At 46.7% G+C, this 21,997-nt stretch overlaps 1 protein-coding gene across 1 annotated transcript in view; it reads left to right on the forward strand.

The window, feature by feature from the left end:
* The window catches only part of LOC134088867 (NXPE family member 3-like), a 90,614-nt gene that overhangs the window by 21,679 nt on the left and 46,938 nt on the right, over positions 1-21,997 (forward strand). The window contains exon 3 of the mRNA XM_062543032.1: positions 6,298-6,672. Coding sequence (XP_062399016.1) covers positions 6,298-6,672 — 375 coding nt within the window. The remainder of the gene's footprint in view (positions 1-6,297; positions 6,673-21,997) is intronic.

The following is a 21,997-nucleotide window of genomic DNA, read 5'->3' on the forward strand; positions in this document are numbered from 1 at the left end:
ATGTCCCAGTTTTCACCAACCACTATTAAAGTGTGGTTTTATTATAGCCCGATCATTACCTAAACCCATGTAGAAACAATAGCATAAAGCGTCCGACGTATGATTTCGATAATGTGTGTGTGAGCGCGTGTCACAGTGAATCGCAACTGTAATCTTTGCAGCCAATGTTACATTGTTTCAATGCCTCGTTTTAACGGCTAGCAGGTTACGCTACCTCAATGCTGAAGAGAAAGTCATCATTCTCAATAACATATACATAGCTAGAGAGATACATTCTTTAGGCTATTTCAACCACACTAAATGCCATAGGCCTAGCTATTATTACCTTGTGCGTAGTAACAGTGCCACTTGCGATTTCTCAATAACTTTTGATGTGATAAAGTTTTGAAAAGTTGCTATCGATAGCTGATGTGAACCTAGGCCTAGGCTACGGTAGCTGTGTTGACAAATTAAAATTACTTACCAGAAACTTTTAACTGCTTGGCGATCTCCCTCCATCCCTTGGCTACTTTATTGAGGTTTTTGTAGTCTTTAGCCGATGTGTCATACAGATATGTCCTGGCTTCAACCAGTTGGATGAGTTTAAAAATGTCCATGTCTAGGCGACGAGACTAAAATAGGAACGGACAGAGTGACAAAACGGTGTTGAAAAAGACTTGTCGCGTTCAGTTGCATCGCATTCAGTCAGGACATTCCAATTGAAAATACAGCGATGGAACTGATTTTGTTGCACGCATTCGGTCTCGTCGCTTGCAGTTAGGACACGGTGTGAGGGAGGCAGTTGCTGCTTTGAATCATGTCCAAATTCAAGAAACCCTTTCTCAGGTTGGAATTAGCTGGACATTCAATAAATCCTCCAGCAGGCTCACACCATGGAGGTGTGTGGGAGCGAATGATTCGCCTGGTGAGAAGGGTTCTCAGCTCTGTGCTACACCAGCAGAGTTTGGATGATGATGGGCTGCATACGGTACTCTGTGAAGTGGAAGCCATTTTGAATTATCGTACAATCACCCAGCTCTCCGATAATCCAAATTATTTGGAGCCACTTCCTAATTACCTTCTACTTATGAAGGGTAAACCAGCTTTGCCACCTGGAGTGTTCAGGCCTCATGATCAGTATGTGAAAAGACGATGGAGACAGGTTCAGTATATCTCGGACCTTTTCTGGAAAAGATGGGTAGGCTACGAGAATATCTGCCCTTACTCCAAGAGCGACAAAAGTAGAATCAGAAGAAAAAAGGTTTGAGCACAGGAGATATTGTTGTAATTATGGACTCCTCAGCCCCACGAGGTTCTTGGCCATTGGGCAAGGTGCTTCAGGTTTTTCCAGACAAACAAGGTCATGTACATTCTGTGAGGCTACAAACCAAGTCCAGTATGATTGAGAGGCCTGTAATGAAACTGTGTTTGGTGCATGAAGTTTAACTTGTCTGTATGAAACTTGATTGTTATTGGGGTTATTGCAACATTCTTGGTGCTTTGTTGTATTTTATTTGAATTGTTATGTCTGCCTGCCATTAACAAATAGGGGCCGGTATGTAGCAGCCAAATATGTTGCTGCGGTGGACATGTCTGTGTGGGTATCAGGTATATAGGTAGGAACCTTACTGTTGTGGTTAGGTGTTGACCCCGGAAGGGGAAAAGGTTTTTGACTGTTCCACCATGGAGGTGCGTTTGCCATGCTGTTTTAACGTTGAATTAAAGGATTACATTCTGAAGCAAAGACAACGCTCGGGGCTCTTCATAACGGTAACAAAGAAACTAAAACGTGTCAACCAAGTCATTCCAGGGCCTAACATCTCAGTAGATTGGCAGTAGGCCAATCTTCTATAACACTAGTGTTACAGCCAAAGAAGGTTAAAGCAGAGCGGAGGATCTTTGTAACAGCTGTAGGCCTACAGCTTAAAGGTTGGGTACGGAATTAGCAAAACGGACGGCAGAGTTTGAACATATACAACCTCAAGTCCCGCCCTCCATGCACGAGCGACAATTCAAATGCGCAGCGCGAGAGCGAGCCAGGCTAAATGAAATGCCATCCTGGCGTCTACAGCACTATGAGCTCTAGTCTCCATACAATCACTCACATCAACTTCCCCAATTACATTCTTTATTCACCTCCAAAGGGTTGTAGTACATATGGTTCAGTAGCCATAGGTGTGTATATTTGAACAGAATCTGGTTTGTTCTTACCAGGGCGATTATCTCCTGAAATATCCGAGTTTAGTGCTGCCCCGTTGGTTCGCCTATTCCACCGTAGCTCCAAGCTGTTAAGTTTCGATTTCATGTTTACAGCACTCTTCGTGTCATCGTAAAATGTAATTTTTGCTACATAGCTTATTTATTGCGTGGGTGATTGAGTTTCCGTAGGCATCCGCTGCCTTAGTTAGTTTGTATAGAAATGAAGTGACACATACAACAAGAGGGGAACATGGACGTGCAGCAGCAGGCAGTTGGTTTCGTTTCAGCACTGACTCGCGGTCACCAGCTTTCGAAAGGGTCGCGCGCGGTGGGGAGGGGGAGTAGGAAGAGGAGTAAGACGTTAGATTGACGAACGAGCTGTGAAATGATGGTATGGGGTGAGGAATTCTATTGGCTGGAGTTTTTCGAGCCCTGCCCGTTCCGCAGATGATTGACGTGTTTAATTTCCATTTCAGTGCTTCCAACTTAGTGGCTATAAGTGGGTTAGGAATAGGATTTCAAGTGATTTTGCAAAAATGGCCAACAAAGCTAATTCCATACCCTACCTTTAATGAGCACTGACGCAACGATACATCTTTGCCGCCAAAGCGTCTCAATGTTAACCCCATGGGAGTGTTTAATTCTTTTATCGTAAATATCTCAAAAAGTATAAAGTTCACAAATGTGAAAAATACATTCCTCAAATCTCCGTTACAAGACCTTTGTAGGAGTGTTTGAATGACGTGAAACGGTTCAGTGGTTTTAGCGTTATTAACCGTTGAATTTGGTCGGAAGATATAATAAGAAGAACAGTGATAACAGTACATTTACATGCAATGTAATTAATTTATGTGTACATTTAGTGACTACACCCATTGGCCTGTAGATGGTGCTTTTGAGTGAAGGGTTGCTGGTCTACAATGATACTGTCAGTCACACACAGATACAGGCACGCACACACACATGCACACACACACACATATCCACATTACACATGTAGGCACGCACACATACACTCACACACAGATGCAAACACACATGTGCCCGCACACACGCACACTCTTATACACAAATGCAAACTCACACATGCACACACTCATATACATGAGGTGCAAGAGTAGGAGATACAGACAAGTTGGCAAGCGTCATTTAGGCTTAGTTCACACTGGCAGTCGAAATCGGATGTCTTGCATATCCGATCAGAACCTGATCTATCTGACTGACTGTTCTCATTGCATATTGCAAGTGATCACATCCGATCTTGGCGTGCAATGCTCAGACCCGATATAAATTACACACACCTGTAGGGATGTAACGATACACTCAACTCACGACTCGATATGGTTCACGATTTTTTGTTCACGATACGATTTTATCACAAGTTTTTTTTTGATATTGATGCTGTTTGAAAAGGTTGCTCCAAAGAAAATCAAATTGCACCACTCCCTCTCCTTCCAAAGTATTACGTCCTATACCTCTCCTCTTAAAATAAATGGGTATCCGCCGTTCATTCCGACGTACCAGCACTCCGACGTTGACGTCCAATTGTCGTAGTGGAGGCATGTCTCCTTATGGGAAAAAGTCCCACCACTCCGACATTTTTTTTTTGCATGGTCGCAGTGGCGGTATTTAACTTTTTTTTCAAACAACGTGCCATTCCGACATGAGGTAATTAATAGGCTATTAATGTTACAGTTATTATTTTGCTGTCACTTCGTCTGTTTTATGGCCTAGAAGGTTGTATTTGATATCTGTGGATAGCTCTAGCCCTCCTCTTTTATCTGACATGCAAGCCATATATTTTTTACCACAGTTTCACGAGTAAATCAAACGAAAGTAGCGGTAGCCAAAGCTATATGACATTCTTGTTTGTTTGTCACTTCGTCTGTTTTTATAACACAACACACAGGATCGATGTGTTTGGTATCAATGGAAAGCTTTCTCCTCTTTCATTTGATATGCGTGTCATGTCTGTGCGATGCCTGGTCCCGGAGTAATCCAAGCGAGAGCAGTGGCTGCGTGGGTGAATGCAGAGCAATATACGTAGACTGTAAATATGATATACTTTGATTTAAATTCATGATTTTATTTTATTTTCATACTTGATCGTACAGACAAGTGTCTAGTCTCGTTGGAAAGCCCCGGTTCTGCTCTTTCATGCAATATAGGTCTCATCTCGCTGTGACTAATAATCGCGTAGCAATGTAACAGAGAAGAATGGGTGTGTTTTTTGACGCACTTTGCGTCCGTCGGGCTCATAGGGTCCGTTAAATTGACTTGGAAAAAAAATAGGATTTGTAAACTGTCGGAATGGGGCTACTAAAATGTGTCGGATTGGCAGCATGTCTAAATAGCAGCATGTCGTAGTGGTGGCATGTCTGAGTGGCAGCATGTAACCAAATAAATGGCAGGCCCCACTGTTATATGCTACATCATTATAGTTTTTCAAGTGCACACACTAAATGGAGAGCTAGGATTAAAATTCAGACTGTGCCTTTTAATAGGCTACTTTTTCCATCTATCAGCAAAATGCTACAGTAAGCCATTTCCACTATAAAAAATCAGCTCAATATTATGTGCAAGACTGATGTTTACCAAGCATGCCAACGTGTTAATCTCTTAGCACTTTCATCATACGTTTTCGCGTAGTGAGATGGCTATCCCGAAATATGTTCTGAATGACATAGGGCGCATGGAGGTGAACGGCGGGACAAATGCGAAATGACAAGGTGTTAACTAAACAATTGACTAGACCTAAGGTTGACAGGCTTTGTGGTTAAAACGATGAAAACCAGTAGGCTAGTCTGTCACAGCTAACTTCGTTTAAGCACAGTAGCTTAGACTAGTTTACACGCGCAGAAATTAAAAGTCAATATCAGCGTCACAAGATTGCTGTCATTATCGGAAATCCAGACACGTCAAACTGGACGCGAACGCGTGGAAAAAACAAAACAACTTCATAAATGATGTATTTTTCAAACCTTGAAAACACCACATTAAAATCCAAGCATTTTCAAGGATTCTTCCTTCGTCTTCCCTCGTTCTGTGCCCCGTGATGTAAGTCACGTGACTCATCGCGATTCATTTTTTCTATCAACCGGTACGATGCATCGTTACATCCCTACACACCTGGATTCATTAGGTAGAGTTGTACACAACCAAGTCGTCATGGATGAAAGTGGATTAATTTTTTATATTTTCCAACTTATTATGCGTAGCCGCGGCGCAAATACCTCGTCGCCCTTAACGTTACAGTTTTCTATGTTTCACCATGAAATGATGACTTGAGTCTGACGTTGGTTTTTGTTTTGCTGGTAGCCCTGGCGCACGCACTGAATCAATCAATCAATCAATCACTTCCGTCACTCAGAATTACGTTGCAATTGTTTGTCGCAGTGCAAATGACGAAAGGGGCACGTTGAAATCCTATTCAAGTGGTTCGACTGTTCAGATTGAGTCATATCCGATAGTAAGTGATATTGAAACCACCTCCGCATGTGGTGCGAATCAGCATTGGAAAAATCGCATTTCATGCGGTTTTGTGCCGTTCAGACTACCCAAAATTCAAGCTAGATACAATCCAGATAAGCAAAAAATCGGATTTCGACTGCCAGTGTGAACTAAGCCTAAGTTGTGTGGAGAGAATGTGCAGAACTGAGTGGCGGTCATATTTTGTACAGCTATGCAGTAGCCTATGCAGTCCATCTAGTTTTCGTAACAGTTATGGCTGTTTCTTGATTTACAAACACACAGAACAGTGTGCATGGTCATTTAAGTATCAAACTCTCGTCATCGTATATGCTGTATTCATTTTTTGAACTACGTTAATACTTCTTAACAGAAAAACCCACCTTAGATCACTATACTCAGAAAGCCATGCATATCTTTAAACACCGCAACTTAAATGAATACATTTAGGTATTTTGAATTTCACTCTCTTGTGACAACAGGTACGTTCTTGTGGAACGCTCACTTGACTAAAAGATTAGCTCAATTCTTTTCAACTCTATAGCATATGTTTTACATGCCTTTCCACAGAAATGTTTGTCAACCGAAAATTGGTTGCATGGCTGCGATGCTATAATTGTAGTTTTTTTTTGTTTGGTTACCTCTGTTCAGATGCTGTTGTCATTCACTACTGGAGACAGTAATGAGCCTCTTCCAAGACCTCTCCTTCATCAGCAAAAGAACAGAACCAACAGACTCGTTAGCCAAACACAAATGCTCAAAATCCCAGAAGATCTGGGGATCGGTGCAGAGGAGTGGGACCGGATACAGAGGGCAGTTTACTGGAGTGAACCAGACCGCCCGATTACCAATGTGACGATGTGCACCAGTCCGGACCACTCAACCTTCATTATTAATGGCCTCAAGGATAAGTACTATGTGGGAGAGGAACTCCACACCACCATTGTTGCCAAGGACTTCACTGGTAGACCAAAAAGCTATGGAGGAGATTTCTTCCAAGCAAAGGCTTATTCAAACAAATTAAAGGTAATTTCACTCTAATCATCCTGTCTATGCTGTTTAGCTCAGTTGTGATTATTATGACCGCCGCTAGCGTAGCTAGCGAAGCGGTCATATAGTTGTTGTCAAAGTTTTTTTTTTTTTTTTAATTCTTTTTTCCCGTCATTTTTCGTCAACGATTCCCGGGACACCGTAACACCGGAGCGCATGAAACTTGGTGGGCATGTAGCCCCAGTAGAGTTCTATGGAAAATTTTCGTTTCGTCCCCGGGGGTCACTCCACCCCCGCGCTGCCCCCGCCCGAAGCCCAAAAATGACAGTTTTTCCTACATAACTACCTGAACCGTGGCACCGAGGATGACAAAATGTTTATGGTATGTTGTTCTCTAGAGCTTGCATCAACTTAGCTTATAACCAGTCATTTGTGATTTGCCCCCCCATCGTAAAAATTGAAAATGCAATGTAATATTGCTTTAATTGCCCATATCTTCAGATGAGATGTTATGAACTGCACCAAATTTCATGTGTATGATTAACCTGACACCCTCTGGGAGTAAGCCAAGTTTTGTGGAATTTCATCCATGGGGGGCTATAAAATAAATGGATTTATGTGTACATTCAGGACTGTATACCCATCGGCCAGTAGATGGTGGTATTATCTGGAGTCTAAATCCCCCCCTGGGGATTTCAAAAACTGTTCCAAACATCTCAATCTCTGCTAGTTTTTGTCCTAGAAACATATAAGTGACACCATTAGAAACCTTTAATCAACTAGTTTCCAAATATGTTTTAAAAGAGAATGGTTGCTCTGGGTGCAACAAACATGCAGGAACACACACACACACACACACACACACACACACACATAATACACACACACACACACACATACCTACACACACACGCACCACTACATACACACATGTACATAAAACATTATACAAACACATGCACAAACACGCCCACACGCATGCACACATACACCCTTACACACACACACACACACACCTACACACACATGCACACACACATCTTTGAGTACATTTTGTGAGACCACCGGAGCTGAGAAGTGAGTGTGTGTGTGATGTACTATAGTGTGTGGGTGCGTTTCTGTGTGCCCATCTGTGTGTTTGCATGTGTGTATATGTGTGTATGTGCATGTTCTGTGTGTGTTCTCTTTCTTTCTCTCTCTCTCTCTCTCTGTGTGTCTGTGTTATCTGTGTGTATTCTGTGTGTGTTCTCTCTTTCTCTCTCTCTCTCTCTGGGTGTGCCTGTGTGTGTGTGTTTGTGTGTGTGTGTGTGTGTGTGTGTGTGTGTGTGTGTGTGTGCGCGAGTGTGTGTGTGTGAGTGTGTGCCTGTGTATGTGTGTTTGTGTGTGTGTGTGTGTGTGCGCACGCGCGCATGTGAGTGTGTGTGTGTGTGTGTTATCTGATATTGGAGTGACAGTGACGGCAGAGAACACAGTGAACATATACTCAGAGACACATTAAACACACACACAAGCAGACACACACTCACACTAGACAGAGAAGCACTCATACACAAAAGCAAGCGCACACATGCACACACTCATTTACATACATAAAAGTTGCAGTAGGGATGGAGTAGGCGATGGAAACACAAGCGTGATTGATATTTGCGGAGAGAATGTGCAGGACTGAGCGGCGGTCATATTGTGTATCGCTTTGCGGTACATCTAGTTTTGTTTCATTTTAATCATTGTTATGCAAGTTTATTACATATAGATATATATAGCGAAAAAAATGAAGTTTCGTCCCCGGGGGTCACTCCACCCCCGCGCTGGCCCCGCCCGAAGCCCAAAAATTAAAGTTTTTCCTACATGACTACCTGAACCGTGGCACCAAGGATGACCATCAACTTAGCTTATAACCAGTCATTTGTGATTTGCACCCCCATGGTAAAAATTGAAAATGCAATGACATAATGCTTTAATTGCCACTATCTTCAGGAGTATGAGGAGTATGCCAAGTTTTGTGGAATTTCATCCATGGGGGGCTATAAAATAAATGGCTTTATATGTACATTGAGGACTGTACCATCGGCCTGTAGATGGTGGTATTAACCCTCTGGAGTCTAAATCCCCCCCTGGGGATTGGAAAAACTGTTCCAAACACACATCTCAATCTCTGCTAGTTTTTGTCCTAGAAACATACATTGACAGACTTTGCAAAGATTTGGAAAAGATTTTTGAAAGACTATCTCAGACCCTCTCACATCTAAAGACAATTCATTGAGTTTCTAGTCACAGGCCAGTCTCAGATTAGGATTTTGCAAAGACTGTGGGTCACTATTTACAAGACTGCTGCTAGATTCCTTCAAATTATTTCCATCGTGCCATAGGCTACACGTCATCATTAACAGGAACTCACATGATAGCCTACTCATATCAAAGTAATTTTTTTGCGTTTCTGCAGCATTGTTTGATGTGTGACATCACTAACAGATATAGAGTTGTTCTGTCACGTAGAACAGCCGACTAATAAATTATAAGAAATGAAATAACAAATAATCATATAGGCTACAGCTGTCGCCTATTTTGCCCCTTCCTGTTTTCGTGTTCGCGCAAGGTTACTATTGGTTTTTAATGTTCACGTCACTATTTGCATGAGCCACGACTGAAAAGACTTCCGATAATATCAAACATGTTTGATATTGTCGTAACGGCAAAACTAGAAAAAGACTGCCTCCGACGGACTTAAAACCGCTAAGATTGGCACCTTACACTAAACGATTTAGATGACGGGAGCGCGCTGCGATTCTAGTACAACTCCCGATTTTGGAAATTTAGTCGCAGACTGTTAAAACAGGCCAAAATTGTGCAATGTAAGCCAGCCTTTAGTGACACAATTAGACACCTTTAATCAACTAGTTTCCAAATATGTTTTAAAAGAGAATGGTTGCTCTGGGTGCTGGATGCTACGGTCATACACACACACACACACACACAAACATATAGGAACACACACACACAAACACAGACAAGCACAGGCACACACACACACACATAAATACACACACACAGACACATACCTACACACACATGTATAAAAAATTGCACAAACACGCCCACATGCATTCACACACACACACACACACACAGATCCACAGTACACACACACACGCACCTACACACACACACACACACACACACATCCTTGAATACGTTTTGTGAGATGCAGCACTGTGTGAGACCACCGGAGTCTCTCTAAAGGCTGGCTTACATTCTTACACCACCACTGTGCCTCAGCCTTTCCTGTTTGTTTTTGTTTGTGTGGAAACAAAAGTGAGGGGCTTGTGTGTGTGTTTTTTGTGAGTTAAATGTGTGTGTGGGTGTGTTGCATGTGTGTGTACGTGTGTATGTACGTGTAAGTGTGTGTGTGCAGAGAGAGCTCAGAGGCGTTGCTGCTGCTGGCCATTGGGCGCTGAGCAGGGTGCCGTGTTCAGGGGGAGAGAAGCCGATCCTTTGAAAGGGAAGCGGGCCGGCATCAGCTCTTTTCCTCTGAGCTTTAATAAAAGGCCCCCGTTAGTCTCCGCTCATTATTATCCTATGAGTATTGACTTCGGCCTACAGTCATGAACAGATGAAATGGTGTAGGGGCTTGTCCTAAGTGATTACTCAAAATTACAAATCACTCGGCGCGTAACCAGTGTTCGAATTACCATAGGGCCCGGTAGTGCCCAGCCCCAGTTCTGGCCAGGGCACCACTAGTTCTGCTCGAAATCACTGTCTGAGGGGGCCAACCAGGCAGGCTGTTGAGGAGTATAGGGACTTTAAAATGCAAGGGGGCAAGGGAAGGGTAGGCCTACTGCCTGAAGAAACTCATCGCAGGCAACACGTTTTTACCTACTTCGGCAGAATGCGAGAGAGGATTCTCTGCGCGTAATGACATCGATGACAAAGGCCGAAATCGTTTGCGTAAAGTGCGTCAAAAAACACACCCATTCTTCTCTGTTACATTGCTCCGTGATTATTAGTTGCAGCGAGATTAGACCTTAATTGCACGAAAGAGCAAGCGGGGCTTTCCAACGAGACTAGACACTTGTCTGTAGGCTACGATCAGGTATGAACATTTAAAAAAATCATGAAGTTAAATCAAAGTATATCATATACAGTCTATAGATATTGCCCTGCGTTCACCCGTGCATCCATTAGGCTACTCTCGCTTGAATTACTCGCAAACCCGGCATTGCACAGACATGCCACGCATATCAAATGAAAGAGGAGAAACATAGTGTTCCATTGATACCAAATACATCGATCCTTTTGTGTTACAAAAACAGACGAAGTGACAAACAAATAATAATGTCATATATATGTAGCATGCCTCTCTGGGAGGCGGATCTTGATTGTATCCACCTGTGGCGTGAGACTTAATGAGCACTGCACTCCCGGATATATAGAGACTGGTAGAGTGCAAGTTGCCGGTCGCTGGGAGCAGGCCACATTGTGGGAGAATGGAGCGTTTGGAAGATCGCAGCTGACTGGCATCACAGCAGCATGACCACTGTTTTCCCCTACTTATTTTTGTGTCTTTAGTCAGTTAGTTAATTGCGTTTACAGCCACCTTTGTTGTGTTTGTATTTTGGTTTATTTTATTAGTTTGTTTGCCCTTTCCCACTCGTCACTGGTCTAGCTGACCAGTGTTCTTGAAGCAGCCCGTTCAGCACATCTCCTGTCGTGAGACAAAGGGCTGCTTAGTTACATTCCCTTCTTTAATTCAACTCTTCCCCCGGTTTAAATTTAGTTTTCTTTTGTATTTGTGTTGTTTATTTCTCCGGTCCCTTGGCTGTGACTTGCTCCTCCAGCTAAACTCCTAGATAACAGAGCTCCACCTTAGTGTCTACTTAATGCCCTAGTGGCCAGTGTGGGTTTGAACTCCTGATGTTTGCAGTGTAATGATATGCCTCTTAATGTTTGCTGTGTGACCAACACCTGTGTGACAGCATAACTGTAACTTTTTAGTGGAGCGATGTAGTTGGTGTTTGTCGGACTAGTACTATGGAGGCAGTCACAGCTACCCCCCTTGTCATTCCCTGCTCTGTCTGTCCCCTCCCTCCTGGAGCCCTTTTGAAAAGAAATAAAGAATTTATTTATTGAGTAATTCAGCCTCCTTTATCCATTCAATTGGGTCACCTGCTCGGTCCTAGGACTCACTTTGGTACATATAGCTTACGCTACCGTTTGATTGGTGAACCCGCGATCAAAACGATATGGCACGCATACCAGATGAAAGGGGAGACACAGAGCTATCCACAGACACCAAATACAACCTATTTGGTCATAAAACAGACGACGTGACAGCAAAATAATACTGTAACTTCATTTAGCTCCACTCATGTTTTTGTGTGGCATAATAGCCTATGTTCATTATTTGTTTCTCTATGACAAGGCACGTTCATAATCCGGTTTTGAGATTCCTGTATGGTATCCAATTCAAGACTCATATTGCATCCAAATTTGTTTGACATATTTGTTTGACTAGGTAACGACGAGGTAATTCGAACACTGCGCGTAACCTAATCCAGCCAGTCTTCCTTGCACCGCTGCAGTGCCAAGCTCCTGCCACACAGACGGCGTGGAGAGTGTAGCCGAATTCGCTGCTTTGCTTGTAGGGCTGTTTCTCATGTTAGGGGAATTCGAGGTCACAATGATAAACAATTCTTTTCAATTCTTTATTTTAAGGATAGCCCTTTGCAGACCTGCCAACATGTACGCATTTTGCGTAGCGGGCACGCATTTTGACCTCCTAGTACGCTGGTACGATTCCATGCTCTAAACTACGCATTTCGTCTGATCTCGCATTTCGTCAGTGTCAGTGAAGTTGTCAGTGAAGTTGATTCTGCGCTACAGAGCCACAGCCATAGATATAATTCACAAGGTTTTAGTACAACTAAGTAGTCAATTAATTTCGGTAGAGACCGTACTATTGCAGATCCCAAAGGGAAAATATGCGTCTATTCCGAAAATAAACAAACACGCTTTTATTTTGCAACTTGTGTTCGCGGTTCTCATCCCTCAGTCACGCCATTCTAAAGTGAAAGTGTGTGCAAGCGCAGGTGCGTCTGACATGTCAGAGGACAGGGGTGTCACAGCTGGTATAGTTAACCTTTGACAATTATATTCAAAACGAGTGAATTGGTAGGCTATAGCAGTGTGGCAGCGTGTTTTCTTCTAATATTGCAAACGTTATCACTACAAGACCGCTAACCTTATGTTGCCGTCTTGAGTTATGTAAAAATAGACGTAGCATAGGCTACAACGAGATTCTGTGATGAAGAATTCATTCATTTTGAACAATTTATGGTGTAAACGGTGAAGCGAATTCAGACAACTTTAACAGAGAACTTCATCAGTATATCAAAGGCTATGCAAATAAAAGATGAATTGCTCCTTAACTGGCATGTGCCATTCTACAAAAGCAATGATGATTGGCATGCTGAAATCTTTCAAAGAAACGTTCTATTCATCTGGAATATTCCTTCCTTCAGGGCACAGTTTAACATGCAATGTGAATGAATACTGTTTCCACAACATTGTTAGTTAAGCAAAATAATCTGCAAGTAACTTAGGCAGCAGGTTAAACATTTCAGATCAACTTTACAAATGCAAGCTTAATGTAGGCTAGTTTATAGGTTCTGATTTGTTCCAATAGCCTATCTTGTCATACTTACTTCAGTAGGATATGCTAATAGGTTTCCATAAGGCCTATGACCTCTTCAAAAGCCTGATAATTCAGGCTCAGATATTGTCTTTGTTTTAAGGCCTGAACCATGTTCAAATAAAAAAAAAAAGACTTTTGTAGATTGCACACACCCACATTATATTTTAAGTGAAGAGTAGCCTTTATATGTAATTTGTATGATATTCTTTAATTAATATGCACCCCTCCACCCACCCACCCACCCCCCCCCCCCCCCCCCCCCCCACCCCCCACCCCCACAGACACAGACACAGACACATGTACACATATACTGTATACACATACAGTGCCACCAAAGTAGGCTACCAGGCTACCTTGGTTGTAGCCCATACACTTTGTGCTGTATAAGGGGCGAACGGATAACCAGTTGGTATGGAATTTCATTCAAAGTGGTATAGAAAAGGTCTTAAATAGAGTCTTGAATGTAAGCTGGAGGATCCAGGGGTCTGAAATTTGGTTGTCGTCGTCGTGGGGGGGGGGGGGGGGGGGGTGTCTGCCTTTGGGATGTACCATCTCATTTTCGACAGTGATAATATGAAAAATAATAAAGAGCAAGTACCATGTCCAGACACAAGAACAAGGACACTCACACATTCACACACCAACACCAAAGATCGTATAGTAAGGAAGATGAATCATAAAGGGGGTTTTCAATGGAATTAAATGGTGCCCACTTCCGCCTCCTATCTGGGCGTGATCAGTGACGAGTAATCGGTTTAGACCAGTGTAGAGGCAGCAGAAGCAGTGTGCCTTTGATAACAGGTGGCCTGTAGCCTGGGTTTCCCATACTGCCTTGCGCGGTGATTTCTTTCACGCTGCTAAGGCAGTCTGGAAACTAACGCCCCCATTTTCGCCTGATGTTGGGGGCCAATCACAGAACAGGGGAGAAAGCAAGACCATGATGAGCTATGCAGAGACGCATTTGATTGACATCCGTGGCGCCCAATGAACGGATCTGGGGATTTTTTCAAATACAAGAAAATGAACATCTGGTTGCCAGACCACGTCTCATTTGAGAAGTGGGAGGCGTTAGCCAGGCTAGGTGGCCTGCGCAATTAGCGGAGACAGGTCAGGTCAGGAGGGACAGGTCGTGAACAAAGTTACTTTGCTATGTATTTATCACGCTGGAAAATACGATTTCAATGTGGGAATGTTAGAAAGACGTGTGCCTTGTAGAATATGGGTTCGTTACTTGCATTGCTGAATGTAGGGCTAAGGGAATGGTCATAATCCGAGATAAGGTTTATTTCTCCCGTTTGCTTCCCGTTTGCCTCCTAAATGGGAGTGGCACTACGTCACAGGGTAACCGGAATTGACCCTCATATGAGTCGTCTCGCTTTATAAACCGTCTCTGCCAACACTCTCTCCAACAGTGCTCCCCAAGTTAGCCCCCCCCCCCCCCCCATCATCCCACCCCCCACCAGCCAGCATCACAAACAGGATACCGTCAAAAAGATCAATCTACAGAAAAAGAAATAAGTAAATAAACTAGAAAATGTAATTCCATGGAAGGAATTAACATTGCATGTAAATGTAAAAAAGGTTGCTGTGTAAAACATTGTATTAGTTAAAAAGACAACATACTGTATGACAAGAATAGATGAACAACAATAACCCAATTACAGTTACACTGAAATTACTTGGAAACCCACATTTAAAAAGTGATTCATGAAAATGCATTAGCTTGCCCCCCATGTTATTCAAAAATGATTAAAAACACTGCTATTCGTTTGTGCTACGTTTGCGCCGGTTTGTGCCGTAAAAAATATTGTTGTGCTTGTGCTGACCCTATGCAACTTTTTCATAGTCATAAAATCGCTCAGAAATCGTTGTTTTGCTTAACTGACCAGTTTCATCGAAACAGTAATATTTCCTCCCACCCCCAGTGCCCCTATCCGCTATTGCAACCTTGTAGTTTCTGCAGGAGACGATCGCTCCTTGTTTACATCTGGAAGTCTGAGATGCGTAAGGAACAAGAAGAACCACGCTTGCAATTTATATATTTATATATAGCCTTTATATGTATAAACACGCTAAAGCTGTCGGGGAAGCTCTGCAGAGAAATATGCAAGCACAAAACGAGCAAAAACGAAACCGAAACCAGAGATGAAATCGCCAATCCTGAATAGTTCCTTTTTAAAGGTACTGTATACTATGCAACGGTTACATGCTGCCACTCAGACATGCCACCACTACGACATGCTTCCATTTAGATATGCCTCTATTTCGACATGCTGCTATTTAGACATGCTGCCAATCCGACACATTTTAGTACCCCCATTCCGACAGTTTACAAATCTTATTTTTTTTTCCAAGTCAATTTAACGGACCCTATGAGCCCGACGGACGCAAAATGCGTCAAAAAACACACCCATTCTTCTCTGTTACATTGCTCCGCGATTATTAGTCACAGCGAGATGAGACCTATATTGCATGAAAGAGCAGAACCGGGGCTTTCCAACGAGACTAGACATGTGTCTGTACAATCAAGTATGAAAATAAAATACAATCATGAATTTAAATCAAAGTATATAATATTGTAGCGTTTTGCAATAAAGAGCGGGAATGATTTCTTAAGAGTGTTTTTATTAGTCTCTATCACACTGAACGCACACACGTAGGGACAGACCCGGCCCTAAAGCCCCAGGACTGTACCTCTGTAAGAGGCTGTGCTGGAAGCACACACCAGTAATAAGCACTCTAGTGACTACAGAACACAGCCACAACATTCAAGATAATGCATTACCGTAAACAACATTGTAGTACTCAACAGTTATCAACATTAACATTCAGATATGCTTCGCACAGCATTGTGGGAACTCATTACTAGGGACTGCCTATGCTGGCACGCTACATAGCCCCCACTAAGGCTGGTCAGTGTCCTCATCAACCCAAGCCTTCAACACAAAATCCTGCAGGCGTGCCGGCATCCGGTGTGGTCGCTGTGAGCGCCCAGCTGATGCTGCTGGTGGAGACGGCGCAGGTGTTGGGATAGTGGCCGCTGCCTCGCAGTCATTTTGCACCTCAGCTTGTGCTTGTGGCCGGTATGGGGCCAGCCGGTCCCGATGGAGAGCCACAGTCCTCCGACGCCCCACTATCTGGACTCGGTAAACCACGTCTGACAGTCTCTCTAATACACCACACGGTCCTACCCACTGGCTTGACAGCTTAGGGGATATGCCCTTTTTCCTGTCTGGGCAGAATACCCAGACCTGGTCACCGGCCTGGAACTCCTGGCCGCAGCAACGTGTGTCATAAGCCCGCTTTTGCTTCACGCCAGCAGCACCCATGGCTCGTCTGGCCATCTCGTGCACCTCTCTCAGCCTCTCGCGCAATTGTCTGTAATAGTCCATACCAGGCTTGCCTCCAATTTCGGGCTCGGGGGGTGCACCGAACACCAAGTCAATGGGTGTGCGCAACTCCCGTCCAAACATTAGGGCTGCGGGAGTACACTTAGTTGATTCCTGTACAGCAGTCCGGTATGCCCAAAGGACCAGGGGCAAATGACGGTCCCAGTCCTGCTGCCGGCGGTCTGTCAAGATGGCCAACTGTACAGCAAGTGTCCGGTTGAACCGCTCCACCAGCCCGTCACTTTGTGGGTGGAGCGGTGTCGTCCGTGTTTTACGGACACCCAGCCGCTGGCAGACCTCGGCGAACACCTCCGCCTCGAAATTCCGCCCCTGGTCACTGTGGAGCTCTCCCGGAGCTCCGAAACGGCAAAACATCTCTGTGACTAACTTATCCGCTGTCGTAGGAGCACTCTGATCAGGTACTGCATACGCCTCGGGCCACTTTGTAAAATAGTCCATGGCCACAATGACGTAGCGGTTCCCCAGGTCAGAGAGGGGAAAAGGACCAAGAACGTCCACAGCTACCCGCTCCATGGGAGCCCCCACTGCATACTGCTGCAACGGAGCGTGGGAACGTTGTGTAGGCCCCTTCTTGGCTGTGCAGGGGTCACAGCAGTGCACATAGAGTTGCACGTCGTGTCGGCATCCAGGCCAGTAGAAGTGGCTTCTCAAGCGGTGGAGTGTCTTAGAAATGCCGAAGTGAGCAGCCCCCACTGCGCCGTGCACCAGCTCCAAGACACGAGCTCGCAGACTGGCTGGAACTAACAACTGGAAAATGTCAAACTGTCCGTCAGGAGCCCGCCAGCGTCGATACAGGAGCCCATTGCATAAAACAATGGCAAGCCACTGTGAGTGAAGTGCCTTGGTCTCAGGGTCCAGTGCAGAGACATCAGTCCACGGTGGCCGTTGCCCCGCCTCGACCCAGGACAAGACACGGGTGAGGACGGGGTCTTCTGCTTGAGCCTCCTGCAACTCCTCCGCAGCAATCATGTCCAACGGCCCTGTCTGTAAGCCTGCTCCTACGTTCGTGGCTCTGCAGGTCTGCGACGCCACACCCACATCCCCTCCGCCGATCCCACCTGGCTGGGGTGCGAAGTTCGCTGTCGCCGCCTCTCCGCCGACTGCGCTGTGCTGGGGTGCGATGCTCGCCGCCGCCTCTCTGCTGGCTGTGCCGTGCTGGGGTGCGATGCTCGCCGCCGCCTCTCTGCTGGCTGTGCCGTGCTGGGGTGCGATGCTCGCCGCCGCCTCTCTGCTGGCTGTGCCGTGCTGGGGTGCGATGCTCGCCGCCGCCTCTCTGCTGGCTGTGCCGTGCTGGGGTGCGATGCTCGCCGCCGCCTCTCTGCTGGCTGTGCCGTGCTGGGGTGCGATGCTCGCCGCCGCCTCTCTGCTGGCTGTGCCGTGCTGGGGTGCGATGCTCGTCGCCGCCTCTCTGCTGGTTCTGCTGGCTGTGCCGTGCTGGGTTGCGGCGCTCGCCGATGGCCCGGCCCGCAGACGACGGACGATCTGGAGCTCCGGACTGGAATCACCCAGTCTGCTCTCCTCTTTGCGCTGACAATGGCGGCACTGCTCCGCCACACAAGGACGTCTGGACAAAGCGTCTGCATTGCCGTGTAACCTGCCTGCTCGGTGGCGAATCTCAAAATCATAGTCTTGCAGAGTCTCTAGCCACCGAGCTAGCTGGCCCTCTGGCTCCTTAAAACTCAGAAGCCAGGTGAGTGAGGCATGATCAGTTCTTAACAGGAAACGCTTGCCATACAAGTACGTACGAAAGTGGCGGATACCTAACACCACTGCTAACAGCTCTCGTCGGGTTACGCAATAATTTCGCTCTGCCCGACTGAGTGACCGGCTGAAGTACGCTATTACTTGTTCCCCCTGTTCTCCCTCCTGAGAGAGAACTGCGCCGACCCCCACGTCGCTGGCATCCGTGTCGAGGGTGAAAGATAGCAGTGGGTTGGGGAAAGCAAGTACCGGGGCCTCACACAGCGCTCTCCGGAGCTGACTGAACGCAACATCACAGTCCTGAGACCACGAGAACAGCTGCCCTTTGTGTGTCAGCTGATGTAGCGGGTTAGCGACCGTAGCAAAATCCTGAATGAACCGTCGATAATAGGACGCCAGACCTAGAAAACTACGGAGCTCTGACCCGTTGTGCGGCACAGGCCAGTTTTTCACAGTGTCCACTTTAACGGGATCAGTAGCGACCCCCTCTGCCCCTATAACATGGCCCAGGAACGCAGTCTGTCTCCGGAATAGGTGGCACTTTTTAGGGTGCAGTTTCAGTCCCGCCCCGCGAATAGCATCGAACACCTTCCCCAGGTTATCCAAAGCCGATGAAAAACTGTCCGCATGACACAGAATATCGTCTAAGTACACTACGCAACAGCTACGGGGAATGCCCTCTAGGACTCGCTCCATTAACCGTTCAAAATTCGCCGGCCCGTTACATAGTCCGAAAGGTAACACTCGGAACTGCCATAACCCCTGGCCTATCGTAAACGCAGTCTTAGGGCGGGCTTCAGGGGCGAGTTCAATCTGCCAATACCCGCTACGTAGGTCAAGCGAACTAAACCAGCTGGAGCCCGAGATACTATCCAAAGCGTCATCGATGCGAGGCAGGGGATATGAGTCTTTTTTTGTTACCTGATTGAGGCGCCTGTAGTCAACGCAGAATCGCCAAGAATTGTCTTTTTTTCGAACGAGTACTGCAGGTGCCGCCCATGGGCTATTGCTAGGTTCAATCACACCCGATTCAGCCATCTCCTTTATCTTCTCCTCTGCTGCCGTTCTCTTGGCAAGCGGTAGTCGGTGGGGGCGAAGTCGAATGGGCCGGGCGTCTCCAGTGTCGATCTCGTGCTGAACCAAACTTGTGCGGGTGCAGTCCTCATCCCTCGCGGCGAAGATATCGGCATAACGTTCAAGTAGATCCCGTACCTGGTTGCGCTGATGGTCCTCCAGCCCCTCAGAGCTGCGCGAGCACAAGTCTTCGATAGCCAGTCTCGTCTCTGCAGAGCGGACAGTGCCCCGGCTCGGTTGAGGTTGGCTAAAAGTCCCAGACGCTGTTGTGCTCGGGCCGGTTGAGATAGCACGCCGCGCTGTTTGCTTTCGTTTTCGCCCTCGGTGACGTCTCTTTCTAGTGGGCGAGGCCTGTGTGGGTGAAAACTCGACAGGCGGACCTTGTTGAAAACTTCGAGTGAGACGGGGAGTGGCCTCAAGCCCTTGAAGCGGGAAATGGTCAACCCGCTCCATTGCCACTGCAGTTGCCGTGCTGGTTCTGCTAGCTTTAAGCTGCTCCTTCTCTCCCGCCGTGTGGAGCATTACAGTGTCCGAGCCCAGGTGGAGCTTTGCTTGGGAGATATCCACCACAGCCCCCCATCTCTCCAAAAAATCCAGGCCAAGGATACACTCATCTTGGATTCGGGCCAGCCAAAGCTGGTGGCGAACCATCCTCCCGTTAATGCACACATTCACCGCTTTCTTCCCATACAGTTCAGCCTGTTCGCCAGTGACGGTGGTGATACGTGTCTTCGTTTCCTCCCAACCTGGAGGTCTCGTGGTCGCAGTGTCTGGCAGAATGCCCGGTCGCACAAGCGATATGGTCGAGCCCGTGTCAATCAATGCGTGACCCCGGACCCCATCTAACACACAGTTCACATACAGTCCTTTAGCCTGCCCCAACCGCCCAAGCCGTATATAGTCTTGATTTAGGGAGGTGGGCGATATTGAAGATGACATCCCCCCCGTCGTGTCATCCTCCTTTAGTTTGACTGCGGGACGGGCGGGCGAGGCGCAGGAGCAGGAGCAGGACAGTTCCTGGCAATGTGTCCCACCTCCCCACAACGATAACACCCGTCGTTCCTCGCCGCCCTCCTCGAGTCTCGTTGGCTGCGTCGTGGTCGGTTAGTCGTTGTGGTGGCTTGTCGTGTCATCTCCAGTTCTTCCTCCTCTTCTGTCACTTCCACTTTGCGTACCCGATGTTTCGGTTCGGCTGGGCACAAAATGTGCTCCACTCGCTCGGCCTCATCCAGTGCTGCGACCAGCGAGCTGGGGGTGGTCAGGCGGATGTGCTCCCTCAGCCGCTCCGGCTGCACTCCTCGCACGAATGCCTGCAGTGCCAACTCCTCCTGTTGGCTGGGGCTGAACGCCGGATAGCCTCGCCGTGCATACAGACGAAGGTCTGCTGCGAACGCGCCCAAACTTTCCTTCTCGCTCCTGCGCCTGGAGGCCAGTTGGTCTCGGGCGTCATCTGTGAAGACTCGCCGGCCATATCTTCGCTGTAAGGCCGCTTCGATCCCGGGCCAACTAGCTTGTTCTTCAGGGGGAAGGTCCTCTAGCACCTGCAGGGCCTTTCCCTCCAGCGCCAACGCCACCTGGACACCAGTCTCCTCTGCTGACCAGCTGTTTAACCTGGCTGCCAGCCGAACTTGGATCAAGTAAGTCTCCAGCGGACTGTCGCCGTTGTATCGTGGCAACTTCGTGCTGGGTCGGCGACTGATCTCCGTCGTTCTCGCGCTGGGCCGGTGCTCGATGTTCCCAAGGAGGGCGGGTTGTGGCCAGCGGGGCACTCCGCGAGATTCTCCGTCAATTTGGCTTGACGGTTCCAGAGGTGGCTGATGGAACTCTTCGCTGACACAGCGCGGCATGCTGGCTCCATCTCCCGGGCCCAGCAGATGGCCTTTAGGTTGGACGCTGTCGTACAGGCGTCTCGGCAAGAGGCTCTTCAGGGCCGGGGTTTCGTGATGTCCAGTTGAACTGTCATCTATGACTGAAGGGGTCGACATCCCACTTCTGACACCAATGTAGCGTTTTGCAATAAAGAGCGGGAATGATTTCTTAAGAGTGTTTTTATTAGTCTCTATCACACTGAACGCACACACGTAGGGACAGACCCGGCCCTAAAGCCCCAGGACTGTACCTCTGTAAGAGGCTGTGCTGGAAGCACGCACCAGTAATAAGCACTCTAGTGACTACAGAACACAGCCACAACATTCAAGATAATGCATTACCGTAAACAACATTGTAGTACTCAACAGTTATCAACATTAACATTCAGATATGCTTCGCACAGCATTGTGGGAACTCATTACTAGGGACTGCCTATGCTGGCACGCTACAATATAGTCTATATTGCTCTGCGTTCACCCACGAAGGCTCTGCTCTCGCTTGAATTACTCCGGGCGGGACCAGGCATCGCACAGACATGACAAACATATCAAATGAAAGAGGAGAAACAAAGCGTTCCATTGATACCAAACACATTTAGGCCTACCCTTTTGTGTTA

Source organism: Sardina pilchardus, chromosome 8 (genome assembly GCF_963854185.1).
Source record: "Sardina pilchardus chromosome 8, fSarPil1.1, whole genome shotgun sequence".
Lineage (NCBI taxonomy): Eukaryota > Metazoa > Chordata > Actinopteri > Clupeiformes > Clupeidae > Sardina > Sardina pilchardus.